Source organism: Ranitomeya imitator, chromosome 6 (assembly GCF_032444005.1).
Source record: "Ranitomeya imitator isolate aRanImi1 chromosome 6, aRanImi1.pri, whole genome shotgun sequence".
NCBI classification, from domain to species: domain Eukaryota; kingdom Metazoa; phylum Chordata; class Amphibia; order Anura; family Dendrobatidae; genus Ranitomeya; species Ranitomeya imitator.
The window spans coordinates 215,429,873-215,449,146 of NC_091287.1; the positions used below are offsets into that span (position 1 = coordinate 215,429,873).

At 45.2% G+C, this 19,274-nt stretch overlaps 1 protein-coding gene across 3 annotated transcripts in view; it reads left to right on the forward strand.

The window, feature by feature from the left end:
- Nucleotides 1–19,274, forward strand: part of BAG1 (BAG cochaperone 1) — a 53,632-nt gene that overhangs the window by 4,394 nt on the left and 29,964 nt on the right. For all 3 annotated transcript variants that reach the window (XM_069730473.1, XM_069730475.1, XM_069730474.1), the window contains exon 3: nt 9,769–9,851. In XM_069730473.1, coding sequence (XP_069586574.1) covers nt 9,769–9,851 — 83 coding nt within the window. The remainder of the gene's footprint in view (nt 1–9,768; nt 9,852–19,274) is intronic.

Consider the following 19,274-nt stretch of genomic DNA (forward strand, 5'->3'; position numbering starts at 1 on the left):
GAGGGTGCAATTAAAGAAGCCTCCATTACTTGGACAACTTCTCATACTCGCGACGCCGGTGCCAAGTCAGCAGTGGCGTCACTGTCTACGCCTTTGTACAATTCGAACATAAAGAGGAAGTCTGGGCTGCAGCTGATTTCGGACTTCCTCTTTCTGCTCAATTTGACAGGAGGCGGGGACAGTGATGCCAGCGCTGATTGGGCGCCGGTGTCACAACAACCGCACGCGAGCCACAGGAGTGCTGACGGCTCTGGCCCAGTAGGCTTTCTTATTTTATGGGCCAAAACATTTTGATCAAGAAGGGGTTGTCCCAATACTGGACAAGCCCTTTAAATCCTTGGCCACGTCATGATTCACCCAGCGCCTCTACCTGGTTTGAACATTTATTCTGTGCAGACTGCCCCTTTGAGGTTTTCCGACTACATTGTGGCTGTAGCATGGGAACACAGACTTCTGATCACTGATTACCATGAATCTCTCACTTGCTCATCACAATTTTTTACCGTCTCCCATGACAGCACACCTGAGAGAGGGATCCGCCCATCCAGGACAGGAAACCTACTGAAATAAAAGGGCGGTACCTCTCCCTCGCTTCAGTTGGGTTTCCTGTCCTGATGGGAGTCCTAGTGCTGAAATCACGGCGGTTTGGAAGACTCACCCACTCCTGTCCCAGCACTGGAAGAACAGGCAGAGAGCCTGTATGCCGGCCTTCAGGTTGTGGAAGCGCCGTTCGCAGGTTCTGGGGCCTTTGCGGGCGTTGGTTCAGTGCAGTCCGGAGTCCTGTGGCTCTTCTGCGGCTGCCACGCCGCTCTCTCCCCCCTCTGCTGGCCGCCTTCGGCTCTGTGCCTAACTTCCGGGTGCGCGGCAGCCGTCGCGCGCAGGGCGCGCTGGGAATGGGCGTGCCCGCGTGACGTCAGAGCTGCACGCCGGATCCAAGATGGCGGCGCCCATGGGCGGACAATGGCCGGGTTACAGGGCTTTTTTGGCGGTTTCCCGGGGGCGCAGAAGCGGGGGAGGAGCGACTTGCATACCGGATGAGGCGGTGAGCAGAGTGGATCACCCTTTAAAAGGTGGTGAGTCCACGATGGAAGTGCTCACATCTACAGAGCTCCATTATGGAGGATTGCATGGAGCAGCGGCTACAACAGCAGCCAGTACTACAACAGCAGCAGCAGCAGCAAGAGGCCTTACCAGGTGCTATGTCTGGTCACCAGCATACTGAGAGGAGAAGCGGCAGTCGCCCTGACCGAAGGTCGCAGGACTCCTCAGCTTCTAGGAGGGACATTGTCCGTACTCCAGATCAGCCTCAAAATCCGATCCCCTTGAGTGTCAGCGGGTGGTGAGTGATCTTCGTGAATGTCACATTGGTGGTAATGGGCTACATTTCTCTGCTTACTTGCCAGGCACCGAGGAAGGCTAGTACCAAGGCAAAGAACAAAGAATGTGCCCTCTGTAAAATCCTGCTAGCAGTCCAGTGGCAGAAAAGCCTTTGTGTGGACTGTATCCAAAAGACCATTCAGGATGAATCTCCTAGCTTTGCCTCTAGCCTCAGGGCCATGATTAGAGCAGAGGTTAAAGGGTCTTTAAAATCAGTCCTTAAAAAACGAAGTAGCAAAAGCCTAGAGACTGTTTCGGATTCTGGTGCCTCTCAGTCTGGCGAGGAATATCAGGAGGAACCTCTGTCTCATTTTTCATCCTTTTCCATATCATCTGGCTCCTCTTCAGATAGTGATGTTGGGGGCCGACCATGCTTTCTACCTGAGAAAACAGATAAACTGGTGAAATCCGTTAGGACTACAATGGGCCTTAAGGATGAGAAAGTATCTAGATCGGTAGAGGACGTTATGTTTGGTGGTTTGGAGGAGAAAAGGAAGCGTACTTTCCCAGTTAATGCTAAAGTAAAAGCCCTTATATAAAGATAGTGGAAAAAGCCTGAGAAATCTGGTAGCCTTCCCTCATCTTCTAAGAGACGGTATCCTTTCGAGGAAAAGGATTCAAAAGTATAGGATAAAGTCCCTAAGATTGATGGTGCTGTGGCTAGGTCACCTAAAAAGTCATCCCTACACTTAGAGGACTCGGTCATCTTAAGAGACCCATTAGACAAGAAAGCGGATGCTTTTTTAAAACACACCTGGGAGGTGGCCGCAGGAGGTCTAAAACCGGCAATAGCCGGGACATGTGTTGCCCGCTCCCTTATTGTCTGGCTGCAACAAATAGAGGATCAATTAAAATCTAAGGTGCCAAGAGAAGAGGTCCTAGCCAATATGGCAATGGCAGAAGGAGCGGCAGCTTTCATAGCATATTCCTCAGCAGACTCTGTAAGGCTAGTTTCACACTAGCGTTTACCTGATCTGCGGCGGGCTGCGGACTTCCTCCGTGAAGCCCCGCCCTCGGCCGCCCCTCCGCCACTAGCTCCGCCTACTTCTGCATGCGGCCCGCATGCTGCCTGCGTACCTATCTTTAACATTAGGTACGCAGGTCGTGCGGCTGTATGCGGATGCTGCCGCATGCGTCGTTTTGACGATGCGGAAAAATGCTACAGGCTACGTCCTACGCTGGTCGCCGCATGCGGCAGCATCCGCATACAGCCGCACGACCTGCGTACCTAATGTTAAAGATAGGTACGCAGGCCGCATGCAGAAGTAGGCGGCGGAGGTGCAGCCGAGGGCGGGGCTTCACGGAGGAAGTCCGCAGCCCGCCGCAGATCAGGTAAACGCTAATGTGAAACCGGCCTAAGACTAGCAGCTAGGGCAGCTGGATTGTCTAATGCAGCTAGACACGTTTTGTGGTTAAAGGGGTGCCCAGGTGACTTGCCCTCAAAAAATAGACTTTGTTCCGTCCCGTGTGACGGCAAATTCCTCGTTGGTCAGAAGCTGGAGGACATTTTAGAAAAAGCAGACGACAAGAAAAAAGGTTTTCTTCTCTTTCCGGTGGATATCAGAAGGCCTTATTTTCGGAGAGGGAAATTTAACAGAGGTCGCCCTGTTATGAACAGGTAATTCAGAACCACAATGGACCTTGAAGTTCAGAGCACACAAAGTGACCTGACATTGACCAAAAACATAGGACGAGCTCTGAGACGTGGAAACTCTGCTGACCGCAATCCCTAATCCTATCACACCACACTAGAGGTAGCCGTGGATTGCGCCTAATGCTCCCTATGCAACTCGGCACAGCCTGAGAAACTAACTAGCCCTGAAGATAGAAAAATAAGCCTACCTTGCCTCAGAGAAATTCCCCAAAGGAAAAGGCAGCCCCCCACATATAATGACTGTGAGTAAAGATGAAATACAAACACAGAGATGAAATAGATTTAGCAAAGTGAGGCCCGACTTACTGAATAGACCGAGGATAGGAAAGATAGCTTAGCGGTCAGCACAAAAACCTACAAACAACCACGCAGAGGGGCAAAAAGACCCTCTGCACCGACTAACGGTACGGAGGTGCTCCATCTGCGTCTCAGAGCTTCCAGCAAGCAAGAAAAACCAATATAGCAAGCTGGACAGAAAAAATAGCAAACAAAAGTAACACAAGCAGAACTTAGCTTATGCAGGATAGACAGGCCACAGGAACGATCCAGGAGGAAGCAAGACCAATACTAGAACATTGACTGGAGGCCAGGATCAAAGCACCAGGTGGAGTTAAATAGAGCAGCACCTAACGACTTAACCTCATCACCTGAGGAAGGAAACTCAGAAGCCGCAGTACCACTCTCATCCACCAAAGGAAGCTCATAGACAGAACCAGCCGAAGTACCACTCACGACCACAGGAGGGAGCTTGGCCACAGAATTCACAACATCGCCCCCCGGGAGATAAAAGAAACTGGGACTATAGAGATAGAAAAGGATCTGGGTTCATGTTTAAGGGACCCTCCACATCAGCAAAAAAGCCCTCCCAATGACACCAAGCCGGAGGTAGGGGGAAGGCTCTCTTACTTTCTCAGTCCCTGGATAAGTATTTCCCCCCGTCATTGGGCATTGAGTGTCATCAAGGACAGCCTAAAAATAGACTTTATTCATCCACCTCGACAGACTTTTGTGTTGACACCACACAGAAAATTACCGCAGGAACAGTTAGCTCTGGAAACAGAGGTATTGGGGCTAGTACTAAAACGGGTTCTGATAGAAGTCCCAAGGGAAGAGGAGGGAAAAGGTTTTTTTTCCCCTCTCTTTTTGATACGGAAGCCAGTTGGCTCGCTGAGAACTATTGTCAACTTGAGGAAACTCAATCGGTCAGTGATAAATTACTCCTTCAAGATGGAGTCGGTAAACTCAGCGATAAAGATGCTGTTCCCGGACTGCTTCATGGCAGCTATAAACCTAAAGGACGCTTACTATCATGTCCCAATCCATCGGGACTATCAAAAATTTCTGATGGTATCACTGTTTGTCCAAGGGCAACTCAAACACTACCAGTATGCTGCCCTCCCATTTGGTCTATCGATAGCACCAAGAATATTTACCAAACTAATGTCAGAGGTCATGTCCTTCCTCCGTTCCCAAGACATAGTCGTTGTCCCGTACCTAGACGACTTTCTTATAATAGGGAGGTCGGTGGATCACTGTCTTGCACAAATAGAGGAGGTGACTACGATCCTAGCAGTATTGGGTTGGAAAATAAATGTCATCAAGTCAAGATTAACACTAGAGAAAGTTCAGTCCTTCCTGGGGTTGGTTCCAAATTCCACGCGCCAACTCTTTCTGCTACCGGAGAGCAAAATAATCAAGATACAGAGTCTTGTGGAATTGGCAATACAGCAGCCTGTAATGACACTGAGGAAGGCGATGTCCCTGTTAGGGTCACTAACATCCTGTATACCCGCTGTAAAATGGGCACAGTTTCACCTGAGACAATTACAGTGGGAGTACATTTCAAAAACCTGACCTGCACATCCAAACATAGACTAAGTGTGAACAGGTGCTGAACCCAGAGTCGCCAACTCGTATATAGTTAAGTAAATAGGGCAGCACACTGCAGCGCTAAAACATGCAAACTTGAAAACACGAAATTTGAACTGCATTACTGCACTAGAAATATGAAAAATGAGAGCTTTTAGCGCATAAAAATGGCCAATTTTATGTGTACCTGGTAGCCTCTTTACGGCATCTCTCTTATACCAGGTCCTACGCTTGACTTACCTCGCTGAGAATAAACGTCTCCATCTGAATGGGTACATGTGAAACCTCTTCTTAGACTAAAATTCTCTCTCTCTGTGGAGGGGTATTGGACCTGCTGTAATTAAAACACCTGAAGCTAGGAGGCGGAGTGCACGATCAGAAGGCTAGAGAATACATTTCAAAAACCTGACCTGCACATCCAAACATAGACTAAGTGTGAACAGGTGCTGAACCCAGAGTTGCCAACTCGTATATAGTTAAGTAAATAGGGCAGCACACTGCAGCGCTGTGCAAGCGTAGGACCTGGTATAAGAGAGATGCCGTAAAGAGGCTACCAGGTACACATAAAATTGGCCATTTTTATGCGCTAAAAGCTCTCATTTTTCATATTTCTAGTGCAGTAATGCAGTTTAAATTTCGTGTTTTCAAGTTTGCATGTTTTAGCGCTGCAGTGTGCTGCCCTATTTACTTAATTACAGTGGGAGGTCCTGTCAACACAAAGATTGTTAAAAGGGCGTTTAGGGGGAAAAGTACACCTTTCAGTAGGCGTCAGAGATTCCCTAATCTGGTGGTCTGTAAGAGATTACTTGACCTCAGGGGTTCAGTGGCTAACTCCGATAGAAGACGTGATCACAACGGACGCGAGTGGTACGGGATGGGGTGCACATCTGGGGACCCTCTCGGTACAGGGTTCCTGGTCCCATACAGAGAGACATCAGACATCCAATGTAAAAGAGTTATGGGCTGTAGAAAGGGAAGTAAGACATTTCCTTCCTATTCTTCAGGGTCGTCATACCAGAATTATGTCCGACAATTATGCAGTGGTAGCCTATATCAACCACCAAGGGGGAACGAGGTCCCTTTCCCTTATGGGGGCAACATCTGTTCTTCAGTTAGTAGACTCTCACCTACTGTCCCTCACAGCTCTGCACATAAAGGGGGTCGAAAACACGAAAGCATACTACCTAAGTCGCAAAAAGCTAAGACAGGGAGAATGGTCGCTGAATCCCTGGGTATTCCATCAGATAGTACAGTCTTGGGGCAGTCCAGTAATAGACTTATTTGCCACTCTTCACAACAGGAAGGTGGAGAGGTTCTGCTCATTAGATCTGAGAGGGAACCCGTTTGCAGTAGATGCCCTTCAAATACCGTGGAAATTCAGCTTTGCTTACGTGTTTCTGCCAATAGCATTAATTCCGGTAGTAGTAGTGCTTGCTCCGTTTTGGTTGAAAAGACCGTGGTTTTCCCTCCTAAGACAAATGTCGGTAACCGATCCAGGGATTCTACCAGAGGTTCCGGATTTGCTTACCCAGGGACCAGTATGCCACTCTCAAGTGAAGGGCTTCCATCTGGCAGCCTGGAATTTGAGAGGGCATTACTAAGCCGGCAGGGATTCTCACCAGGGCTAGTTTCCACCCTGCTGAAAAGTAGAAAACCGATTACATCAAGAATTTATGGTAGGACATGGAAGAGGTTCCTAGAGTTTTTTGGAAAACCTTTGGCGGATGAGGCTCCTGTGGGAGCTATTTTAGAGTTTCTACAAGCAGGCTTACAATTAGGGTTGGCAACCAATACACTTAAAGTTCAAGTATCGGCGTTAGGAGCTTTATATAATTGTAATTTAGCCTCCAATAAGTGGGTGTCCCGTTTTATTAAATCATGTAGTAGGTCTAGACCTGTGGTAATTCAGAAAATTCCCCCTTGGGATTTGAATCTGGTTTTAGATGCTCTAACTTTTGAGCCTTTACAGGAGTTATCAGTAAAAATGTCTCTCTCAAAACGGTACTACTGGTAGCTTTGACATCTGCACGTAGGATGAGTGACTTGCAAGCCCTGTCCATTTGTCCTCCATACACACAGATATATGACGACAAGGTGATTCTAAGACCAGATCCGGCTTATCTACCTAAGGTAGTTCTTAAATTTCATAGGAGTCAGGATATTGTATTACCCTCATTTTGTGTTAACCCTAGAAATCCAGGAGAGGAAAAGTTTCATACTCTTGACGTAAGGAAGTCTATGTTACAGTACATATCCTTGACCAGTCAGTGGAGGAAAGATCAGTCTCTATTTGTAGCTTTCCAGGGTAGCAGGAAAGGACATGGGGTGTCCAAAAGTACTATTGCCAGATGGATTAGGGAAGCCATTAGCTTATCCTATGCTGCGTGTGGCGTCCCGGTCCCTGAAGGCATCAAGGCTCACTCCACCAGAGCTGTGGCTACTTTCTGGGCTGAGAAAGCAGAGCTATCAATTGATCAGATATGTAAGGCCGCTACCTGGTCCTCACCGTTTACCTTCTTTAAACACTACCGACTGAATCTATCCTCCTCGACTGACCTTACCTTTGGTAGAAGGGTGCTGCAAGCGGAGGTCCCTCCCTAAGGTGTTCCTTTCTTCAAAAATCTCTCAGGTGTGCTGTCATGGGAGACGGGAAAACACCAAGGTTACTTACCGGTAGCCGGTTTTTCCGAAGCCCATGACAGCACCTGTATATTCCCCCCCCCCCCACTTTTTTTTCACCCTTTGGTGCGCACTTGGGTGTTTTTTTGTTATTATAATAATGTGGTGGTAGATAGCCATGTGAACTAACCAGGGGGGCATCTCATGCTCTGAAAACCAACTGAAGCGAAGGAGAGGTACTGCCCTTTTATTTCAGTAGGTTTCCTGTCCTGGCTGGGCGGATCCCTCTCTCAGGTGTGCTGTCATGGGCTCCGGAAAAACCGGCTACCGGTAAGTAACCTTGGTGTTTTTCTGCCACAGCAAAGGTGTGTAAGATAATTTGTTAGACTTAGATTTGTAAATCCTTTGTATAGATTTAGAAGTTTGCAGTCCTCTTGTTATGTAACAAATAGGAAATAAAGTGTTTACTGGCCACCAGGACGTAAGCAAAGTAACCTTTCTATGCCCCATGACATACTGTTACATCATAGGAGCTGTGATGTAATGGCACAATCGGTTACTGGGTTTTCATGGCCTGGGATTGGAGGTGCCCACTACTTTTCAGACTTCCAGATTGTCAGAAGGCAGTGTGCTCTTGATTGACAGTTCAGAACAATGATGTTGATGCTCCTCTGGCCAAAACTATTTACTCTTGATGCAGCAAGCAGAGGAGTGTAGGGGCCATTGCAGTTGGCCTTATCCAGCAATGTGGAAAGCTTTGGAGCAGCTCTTACAAGCTCTATTGTAAAGAGCTTGAATGCACTGCACTCCTTGTGCAGGAGACCGATCAACAACAAGGCAATGAGCAGTTAATTATAAAATTAAAAATTACCTTTAGGTCTCGTTCACAGGTTCAGTATTTGGTCAGTATTTTACCTCAGTATTTGTAAGCCAAAACCAGGGGTGGGTGATAAATACAGAAGTGTTGCATATGTTTCTATTATACTTTTCCCTTCACCATGACAGCACCGTACATGAGAGATGGCATCCGCCCCCAGGAACAGGAAACCTGCAGCAGAGAGAAAAGAAAGGGGCGGCATCTCTCTCCTCAGTTTTGGTTTCCTGTTCCTGCAGTTGGATGCTTGTGGCAGAGCGCTTACCTCCAGAGTGATCTCCCTCTGATGATCGCCAGTCTGGAGGCTGAGGTCCGCGGGGGCAGCCGTACTCGGTGGCATCACGTATGGTGCTGTCAGGGAAGCCGGAGGGAGCTGCTGCGTGCCGCGCCTCATCCCCCGCTGGACTCCCCGGAGTCCGCTCCGTTCAGGAGGCTGGTCCGGGAAAGGGGCGTGTCCTTTGCTGGCGCCGAAGTGCTCATACAGTGCAATGTTTTTCTGGCAAAATCAAATATACACTTAAAAAGTCAATTAAAAAATGACAATTTTTACATGTAAAAATGTTTTTTTAATGATATTTTCAACAGGACGAATTTACAAACCAAAGAGTAAAAATATTTACTTGAAAATTGATCAAATCAGATACATAATTAGAGTAAAACAGTTCATCATTAGTAAGTGTGATAGATTCTTCCCAATTCCATTTCAGTGTAATTATCCACCAAATTCCATGTTTGCCAAATTGAGTGCTGCCCAGCACCAGAACACATGTTACTTGCCTTCCGTCAGGGTGTACTGGAACAGTGCTGACCATGGCTCGTGCAATAAGCGCCCACCCACTAAGTAATCATACTAAACCTACTCTTATATACTATGAGTGTACTATGCAATCATGTTGTTTTTATACGTTTTCTTTGCACAGATGTCTGTTAAAGGGAATCTGTCAGTAGGTTTTTGCTACCTCATCCGAGAGCAGCCTGATGTAGGCAAAAATATGCTGAGTCAAACTATCTATTACTTAATTTACTGGGTGCAGCAAATCTGACACATTCGTAGCTTTTAGATTTACAATGAGCAGAGCTGGGAAAGCTGCACCCACCCACACCAAGCTCTGTGTATACAAAGTCCATAGACAGTGAGCTGCTTATCACAGGAGGGGGCGTGGTCAGACTCATGTAGTCCAGTAATGTAATTTATCTTAGGATAAATCCTCCATAGTTAGTAAACAGCATGTGCTTTAACGAGTGCTACATCCCTGAATTCTGTGTTCCAGCCTCTATCTCCTGCTATCTTCAGCATAGCAAAAACCTGCTGACACATTCCCTTTAAGAATACACCAGATTCTTATTTCATTGTGCATTCTTTCCATGTATTAAGGGAAATCGCTTAAGGAAATGGAAAAGACACTTTCATCGCTGGGCATCAGAAATGGCTGTAAAATAATGCTAATTGGAAAGAAGGTAAATGTAGTCTTGTCACTTGTCTCTGTTTAGTATATCTTCTGGATAACTGGTAGGTAATGTGTGAACAAGTACTTAGTGAAAGGTAAATATTCCTTCTAAAATGGTTATATTAAATGCTATGGATGATTGCTAGGCTACACGATAACTTTGTGATTGTTCAGCTCCCATCATCTGTGACCCCTTTTGATTTGAAGAATAGAACAACTTTCCATTGCATTTTGTTCTGTACAGTGTTGCTGGAAGTGTTTCAATGTGGGGAAACAGGGCTCAATCCTTCTAAGGATCAGCAGGCGTCCAGAAAGATGGATCTCACTGATCAATAAGTGACTTCATACCACTTGAAGATGGCCCTCTCCATTGATATCTATGGCAGTTACTCAAAGAACGAAGCAAGTAGCATTTCTCCTGCTGTAACTTCCATTGCCTTCAATGGAAAATGTGACCACCACCCCTATTGATCTCAGTGGACAAGAATCTGTGTATGGGACTAACTTTGGATTTTCTGTAAATGTTGAAGATAGAATTACTCCTTTTAATCACTGAGTTCTTTTAACTGCATGATGCATGTATCTGAGACATATGTAGATTGATAGTATCGTAGCTATGTAATACATAGGTATGTAATACATATTTAATGAGGTTTTTCAGAAAAAGGCCAGATTTTGCATGTCCATTGTTTTAATGTTTTTGAGCACCAAGATAATTTTAGATGTATACAAACTTGACATCTTTATCTTTATTAATTCAAAACTTAAAATTTCTTTCCCCTTTATATTTATGACAAAATGTAGAAAATAAAACCTGAATTTATAAGTAAACCTAAAATCCTATTATATACCTATAACAATATAATTTTTTAATATAGACACCTGGCACACTGTTAAAATGCCAACCAAGCACATTAGTGCCTTTATGCAATTTTGCATCAAAGCATAGTGCTGTTAAAAAGAAATTAAAAAACAAAACAATTCATGTATATGGCTAAAAAGACAGACCCATGCCGAGCTTCAGACACCCAGGACCTCCTAGAAATAAATGAAATATAGAAGGATGCTACATGTTGCTTGCATTAACATGTAAGGAGTCGAAAGATGGTCTTGACAAATGGGCAATTGGATATACAACTGCACATCTCAAATAAAACAGGCAAGCACATCTCTCCCATTGCTATGGGAGGTGGATCACTTGAAGGAAAGTTCTTGTATCATTGCCATTACAGATTGTTTACTAAAACCACACAATTGAAGGGATTTTGTCAGATTTTTGCTATCTCATCTGAGAGCAGGATAATCTAGGTGCTGAGATCCTGATTCCAGTGATGTCACTGAGCTGAATGCTGTCATTTTGATAATCAGTGTTATCTGCTGTAGATCTAGCAGTTCTCTGAATGTTGAGCTCTGTAAAACTCAGGCCACACCACTGATTGGCAGCTTTCTGCCCATGTACAGTGTACACAGGAAGCTGTCAATCACTGGTAGTGGAGTTATACAGAGCTCATCAATATGCCCGACTACCTGGCAGCAGGTTTACTATTCCTCTAATGATAATCTCTTATTGATAAGACTGTGATTTTATCAAAACAACACTAAGCAGTCAAGTAAATAGCATATCACTTGAACCAGGGTTTCTTTCTCTACCTTGTGCTGCCCTCAGTTTAGGTGGTAAAATTCTGGTGACACATTCCCTTTAAAGGGAACCTGTCAGGTCCCCTATGCCCTCCAACCCAGCAGCCTTCACTTATTTATGAGTAAATTCCCTGCCTAACCAGCAGTATAACATTTTTCCATACAAATGAGGTTTGAAAAAAGCATTTATATTGCCCTCTTTGACTAGTCAGCCCTCTTTCCATGTTATTCCCCGTCGGCGTGATGACGCAATTTACTCAAGCGGCGTCATCACCGCTCATGTAAATCTGGCACATGTGCACCGCTCATTCCAGCAATGTCACTGCGTCTTTAAAGCCGCTTGTACACTTTCCCACTTCAGAGGCGCCCATCGCGCATGACCGTAAGCTATCTTTGAAACTTTTGGACTTGTGCAGTGCACCTCTGAAGCAGGGAAGCGTACATGCTGCTTTAGAGACGCTGCTGGAATGATCAGAGCACATGCGCTAGATTCGCAGGAGTGGCGATGACGTCACTCATGCAAATTATGTTATTACGACGACAAAAATGGGATAAATCAAAAAAGGACTGAGTAGTCTGGGGCAACTAATAACCTATAGACTAGTCAAAGCCCTCATTAGCATAGCATACAGGGCAATGTAAATGCTTTTTTAAACCTCATTTGTACAGGAAACCATTATACAGGGCTGGTTAGGCAGGGAATTTACTCCTAAATAAGTGAATGCTGCTCGGTTGGAGGGCATGGGGACCTGACAGGTTCCCTTTAAGTCTAGTTTTTTTACTGACTCAAAATAGTAGTGGTAAAAAGTTGTGCTATGAAGTCAAGGCACCTTGAGTTTAAATTGAATTTGTCAGTAGGATTAACCCTCCTAAGTATGTTGGCATGCAGGTTATAGGAAGCTGAATAAAATGACACCTTGATATCTGCAATCTGATGTATTATTCCAGATAAATCCATGTTTTTCTTATATATAAATGACCTCTGTCAAGTTCTGTGGAGGACGCTACCTGAAGGATAACTCTGCCTCCAGAGCTTTTTTCACACGAAGGAGCAGTTACCGGTGTGAGACAAGTACCTGACACACAACAGGAGAAATGAACTTGGTCTTCTTCTTTGCAGCTCCTGAGCTATGCTGTATTGTAACACTATTGCAGCCTTGTCTGCCTGTTAGGGTATGTGCCCACGATCCGGAGTTGCTGCTGGTTTGATTCTACATATTCATGCAGCGTCAAATACGCAGCAGCCAGATGTGACAGCATAGTGGATGGGATTTCAAGAAATCCCGTGTCCACTATGTGTCCAGAGACGCCTGCAGGTCATCCGTGGACACTGCCAGGCGGCGCGTCTTTCAGGACCGCAGCATGTCAATTTCTATAGTCTCCGCAAGACAAATTACATCAATAGAAATGTATTGAACGAGGTAAATCCCCTTGGTTCAGTGAACACATGCGGAGTTAGGCCACCTTCACACATCTGTTTTTTGCTATCTGTCGCAATCAGTCTAATTTTTTTTCCTCATAGACTTGTATTAGCGACGGATTGCGATAGATGGCCTCACATTTCATCCGTTGATTGCCGGATCCGTCAAAAATGGTTTGTCCTGCGGACGGAGACAATGGACAAAGTATCTTTTTTTTGTGTACCTCGAAAAAACGGACAGCGGCGGATCTGTCGCCGTCCGTCGTTTGATCGAATGGAAGCCTATGGGCGCCGGATCCGTCAAATGACTGAATCTGGCGACGGATTCCGTTTTTTTTTTTAAACTAAGCATGCTTCGATTTTTTTTTTTATTTTATTTATTTATTTTTTTTCTAGGATCCAATTAGCCGGATCCGCTAGTCTGATCTGGCGAAAAAACTAATCCGTCGCATTAGTTTTTCACAATCTACGACGGATCCGTCGAGCTAACGGATTATGACTGACGGCAAAAAACTGATGTGTGAAAGGGGCCTTACCTGTGTTCAATAGAAGGCAGCACTTTGGACGCAGAGAACAGACACTGCATCCAAAGCGCTGCTAGTTCCAGATTGTGGGCATCCGGCCTTATATGAAAGCTGAAGCTGAGAGGAACCTGCAGATTTTTCAGTTAGGCTATGGCCCACTACCAGTATTTGGTCAGTGTTTTCCCACAGCATTTGAAAGCCAAAACCAGGTGAGGAACAATGAGAGAAAAGGTATAATAGAAACAAGTGCACCATCTCTGCGTTTTTGACCCACTCCTGGTTTTGGGTTTCAAATGCTGAGGAAAAATACTGACCAAATACTGATAGTGGGGCTGGAGCCTAAGGCTGTGTGCACACGATGCAGATTTGGTGCAGAATTTTCTGCATAAAATCTGCACTAAATCTGCATCTCCTGGCAGAATCCGCAAGTGCGTTTTTTTGTGCGTTTTTGATGCGTTTTTTTACCAATGGATTTCTATTATGGAGGGTGCAGAAACGCTGCAGAAGTGCACAAAAGAAGTGACATGCACTTCTTTGAAATCTGCAGCGTTTCTGCGCAGATTTTTCTGCACCATGTGCACAGCTTTTTTTTTTCACATTGATTTACATTGTACTGTAAATCACAGTGCAGTTCTGCAGCGTTTCTGCTGCAGAAAAATCTGCTGCAGTTCTGCACTAAATCTGCATCGTGTGCACATACCCTTACAGTCACTCACAGCTCTGCAGTGAGATCAGGAGAGCAGAGAGCGGCCATTACACGTCACACTGGTAACTCCCCTTCATGTAAAACAAGCTCTAGACATCTGGCTGACTGGTCGTCCATGTATTCGTGGTGATACAGTACAGACCAAAAGTTTGGACACACCTTCTCATTTAAAGATTTTTCTGTATTTTCATGACTATGAAAATTGTACATAAACACTGAAGGCATCAAAACTATGAATTAACACATGTGGAATTATATACTTAACAAAAAAGTGTGAAACAACTGAAAATGTCTTATATTCTAGGTTCTTCAAGGTAGCCACATTTTGCTTTGATGACTGCTTTGCACACTCTTGGTATTCTCTTGATGAGTTTCAAGAGGTAGTCACCAGGAATGGTCTTTCAACAATCTTGAAGGAGTTCCCAGAGATGCTTAGCACTTGTTGGCCCTTTTGCCTTCACTCTGCGCTCAGCGTTCAGGTCTGGTGACTGTGGAGGCCAGGTCATCTGGCGTAGCACACCATCACTCTCCTTCTTGGTTAAATAGCCCTAACACAGCCTGGAGATGTGTTTGGGGTCATTGTCCTGTTGAAAAATAAATGATGGTCCAACTAAACGTAAACCGGATGGAATAGCATGCCGCTGCAAGATGCTGTGGTAGCCATGCTGGTTCAGTATGCCTTCAATTTTGAATAAATCCCCAACAGTGTCACCAGCAAACCATCCCCACACATCACGCCTCCTCCTCCATGCTTCGTGGTGGGAACCAGGCATGTAGAGTCCATCCATTCACCTTTTCTGCGTCGCACAAAGACACGGTGGTTGGAACCAAAGATCTCAAATTTGGACTCAATAGACCAAAGCATAGATTTCCACTCGTCTAATGTCCATTCCTTGTGTTCTTTAGCCCAAACATGTCTCTTCTGCTGGTTGCCTGTCCTTAGCAGTGGTCTCCTAGCAGCTATTTTACCATGAAGGCCTGCTGCACAAAGTCTCCTCCTAACAGTTGTTGTAGAGATGTGTCTGCTGCTAGAAATCTTGTGTGGCATTGACCTGGCTGGTCTCTAATCTGCTGTTAACCTGCGATATACTTATCCTCAGAAGCAGAGGTGACTCTTGGTCTTCCTTTCCTTGGGCGGTCCTTATGTGAGCCAGTTTCTTTGTAGCGCTTGATGGTTTTTGCCACTGCACTTGGGGACACTTTCAAAGTTTTCCCAATTTTTCGGACTGACTCACCTTCATTTCTTAAAGTAATGATGGCCCCTCGTTTTTCTTTTCTTAGCTGCTTTTTTCTTGCCATAATACAAATTCTTACAGTCTATTCAGTAGGACTATCAGCTGTGTATCCACCAGACTTCTGCACAACACAACTGATGGTCCCAACCCCATTTATAAGGCAAGAAATCCCACTTATTAAACCTGCCAGGGGACACCTGTGAAGTGAAAACCATTCCCCGTCACTACCTCTTGAAGCTCATCAAGAGAATGCCAAGAGTGTGCAAAGCAGTCATTAAAGCAAAAGGTGGCTACTTTGAAGAACCTAGAATATAAGACATATTTTCAGTTGTTTCACACTTTTTTGTTAAGTATATAATTCCACATGTGTTAATTCATCGTTTTGATGTCTTCAGTGTGAATTTACAATTTTCATAGTCATGAAAATACAGAAAAATCTTTAAATGCGAAGGTTTGTCCAAACTTTTGGTCTGTACTGTATATTAGCCAGGTCTAAACAGATGGGAGGCCTTGGTGTTCCGTATTGTAGAAAATACTACATGGCAGCAGTCCATCCTAGAATACTCGATTATGTTCACCATCCACATGAGAAGCTTTGGTTTCATATAGCACAAACTATTTGTCCAAGGGCATTAACTACACTCCCTTGGAACCCACATTCCTCAGCCCTTAAACTTTCTCAACAACCTACAGCACATACTGTACAATCCTATCCCTACGTCGAGACAATAAGATCTCTCTAATTGACCCTCAGGGCCCATACCCAATATCAGACAATCCCACCTTTTTACCGATTTCTGGGTAGGAGTAAATATCACCCTCTTCACTTTGCTCATGAACTATCTAAAGCATCTTTAATACCCCTCAACGAGATATTTCTGGACTGCTCTTTCCCTCCAAGAGCCGACTATTACTATAGACAGTTGCAACATTTCTATTCCCAAAAACACACCTAGTTCAGTGGGCACCATCCAGAATAACACATATGAATCAAGTGGGTTCACTACCGGGCATGTAAAATGTACCTCAGAGTTTACAAGAAAGAAAAAAGCACATGCCCACTATGGTTGGAACTCCACAAAAGAATTTTTGTTTGTAATAAAGTATCAAATTTTATTTCTACAAGGAAATGCTACACACAATTTAAAAACAGTTAAAATTACTCCAACGAGTAAAAAACTCCATGGTTACAAAAACCACCATTACATGTGAAATACATTTATGTAAACATATATTCTGGCATTACAAAATATTTTTGCACCGATTTATGCCTACTAATAGTGCTGCATTGAGATAACATATACCAATATTGTCTATATAACCTGGGGCCTCTAGACTGATGATTCCAGATGTAGCAAGAGGAGCTAGGTCCAGTATACTGCAGTGTATATTCACTTGTACCCACTAGTGTTTAAACAAGGCAAATGTGCATACATAAATAATAAAATCTCTAGCTATACCCAGGATTAGATCTCCAGAGATGTTCATACAGGCACAGCCCCAATTTTGAATCAATAGTATCTATATAGAGTGCACAATTGGTTGGCCCAGAGCCACTTAGTGGGAGAAAAAAGCATATACTTATCCCCAGACAGTCCTCTACAGTCACTTAGCGGTCGCCCCCAATAAATACCCAATAGCCCATACAACTGTCAGACCATTCTATTGCGATGCATGGGAAAGAGAACTGGGTAAATCTTTTGAAGACTCACAATGGGCTAAATGTTTTCAATTTGCTCACAAAACATCAATTGCAACCAAAGCTCAAGAGCTCTCCTTTAAGATCATCTCCAGATGGTACCAGGTTTTCATATTACCGTATATACTCGAGTATAAGCCGACCCGAGTATAAGCCGACCCCCTTCCCTCCCTAATTTTGCCACAAAAAACTGGGAAAACTTATTGACTCAAGTATAAGCCTAGGGTAGGAAATGCAGCAGCTACCGGTGAATTTAAAAAATAAAAATAGATACCAATAAGGCCATGTTCACACAGTGCGTTTTTCACTGCGGAACCGCAGCGTTTTTGCCGCTGCGGTTCCGCAGCTGTTTTCCATGCAGGGTACAGTACAATGTACCCTATGGAAAACAGGAACCGCTGTGCACATGTTCCTGAATTTCAAAAAAAAAAGCCGCGCTGACTAGCTGCGGGAAAAAAGTAGTACCATGTCACTTCTTTTTTCGGAGCCGCAGCGGTTCTGCACCCATAGACCTCCATTGTGAGGTCAAACCCGCAGTAAAACCCGCAGATCAAAAATATATCTGCGTGTTTTATTGCGGTTTGTGGTGCCGAACCGCTGCAAGCAGGAAGTGCGGGGAAGCGGGCGGAAGTGCGTGGGTGGAGTGTGGCTGCCCCGATCCCACCCCCCATGCTCCGATGCCCCCCCCCCGTGCTCCGATGCCCCCCCCCCGTGCCCTAATCTCCCCCCCTTATACTTACCCGGCCTCCCGATGTCCGTCCGGCCGTCTTCTCCCTGGGCGCCGCCATCTTGCAAAATGGCGGGCGCATGCGCAGTGCGCCCGCCGAATCTGCCGGCCGGCAGATTCGTTCCAAAGTGCATTTTGATCACTGAGATAGGTTATATCTCGGTGATCAAAATAAAAAAATAGTAAATGACACCCCCCACCTTTGTCACCCCATAGGTAGGGACAATAAAAAAATTAAGAATTTTTTTTTTTTTTTTCCACTAAGGTTAGAATAGGGTTAGGGTTAGGGGTTAGAGTATTAGTATTAGTATTAGTTAGAGGGTAAGGGTATGTTCACACGTTCAGGATTTCCATCCTTTTTTTTTCAGGACAGTTTTTTTTAAAAACTGCAGCTCTTGGCAGAAAACGCAGGTCCTTTTTTTGTCCTTTTTTGATGCGTTTTTGATGCGTTTTTTGATGCGTTTTTTGATGCGTTTTTTTATCCTTTTTTTACTGTGTGTTTCCTAGGAAGCTTTTTAGGGCTAAAATGGCTGAAAATACCCTAACCCTACCCCTAACCCTACCCTAACCCTACCCCTAACCCTAACCCTACCCCTAACCCTACCCCTAACCCTACCCCTAACCCTACCCCTAACCCTACCCCTAACCCTACCCCTAACCCTACCCCTAACCCTAACCCTATTCTAACCTTAGTGAAAAAAAAAAAAAAAAAAATTCTTAATTTTTTTATTGTCCCTACCAATGGGGGTGACAAAGTGGGGGGGGTGTCATTTACTATTTTTTTATTTTGATCACTGAGATAGGTTATATCTCAGTGATCAAAATGCACTTTGGAGCGAATCTGCCGGATTCGGCGGGCGCACTGCGCATGTGCCCGCCATTTTGCAAGATGGCGGCGCCCAGGGAGAAGACGGCCGGACGGACACCGGGACGCCGGGTAAGTATAAGGGGGGGAGATTAGGGCACGGGGGGGGCATCGGAGCACTGGGGGGGGGCATCGGAGCACGGGGGGGGGCATCGGAGCACGGGGGGGCAGCCACACTCCGCCCACGCACTTCCGCCCGCTCCCCCGCACTTCCTGCTGCAGCGGTTCTGCACATCAAATCGCAGTAAAACCCGCAGATATATTTTTGATCTGCGGGTTTTACTGCGATTTTGACCTCACAATGGAGGTCTATGGGTGCAGAACCGCTGCGGTTCAGGAAGAAGAATTGACATGCTCCTTCTTTTTTCCGGGAGCTATTCAGCGCGGCTTTTTTTTTACAATTTCCGGACCATGTGCACAGTGTGTCCTGTTTTCCATAGGGTACAGTGTACTGTACCCTGCATGGAAAACAGCTGCGGAACCGCAGCGGCAAAACCGCCGCGGTTCCGCGGTAAAAAACGCACTGTGTGAACATGGCCTTAGAGTATTTTCAGCCATTTTAACCCTAAAAAACTTCCTAGAAAACACACAGACTCTGCATAGAAAACTGCATAAAAAA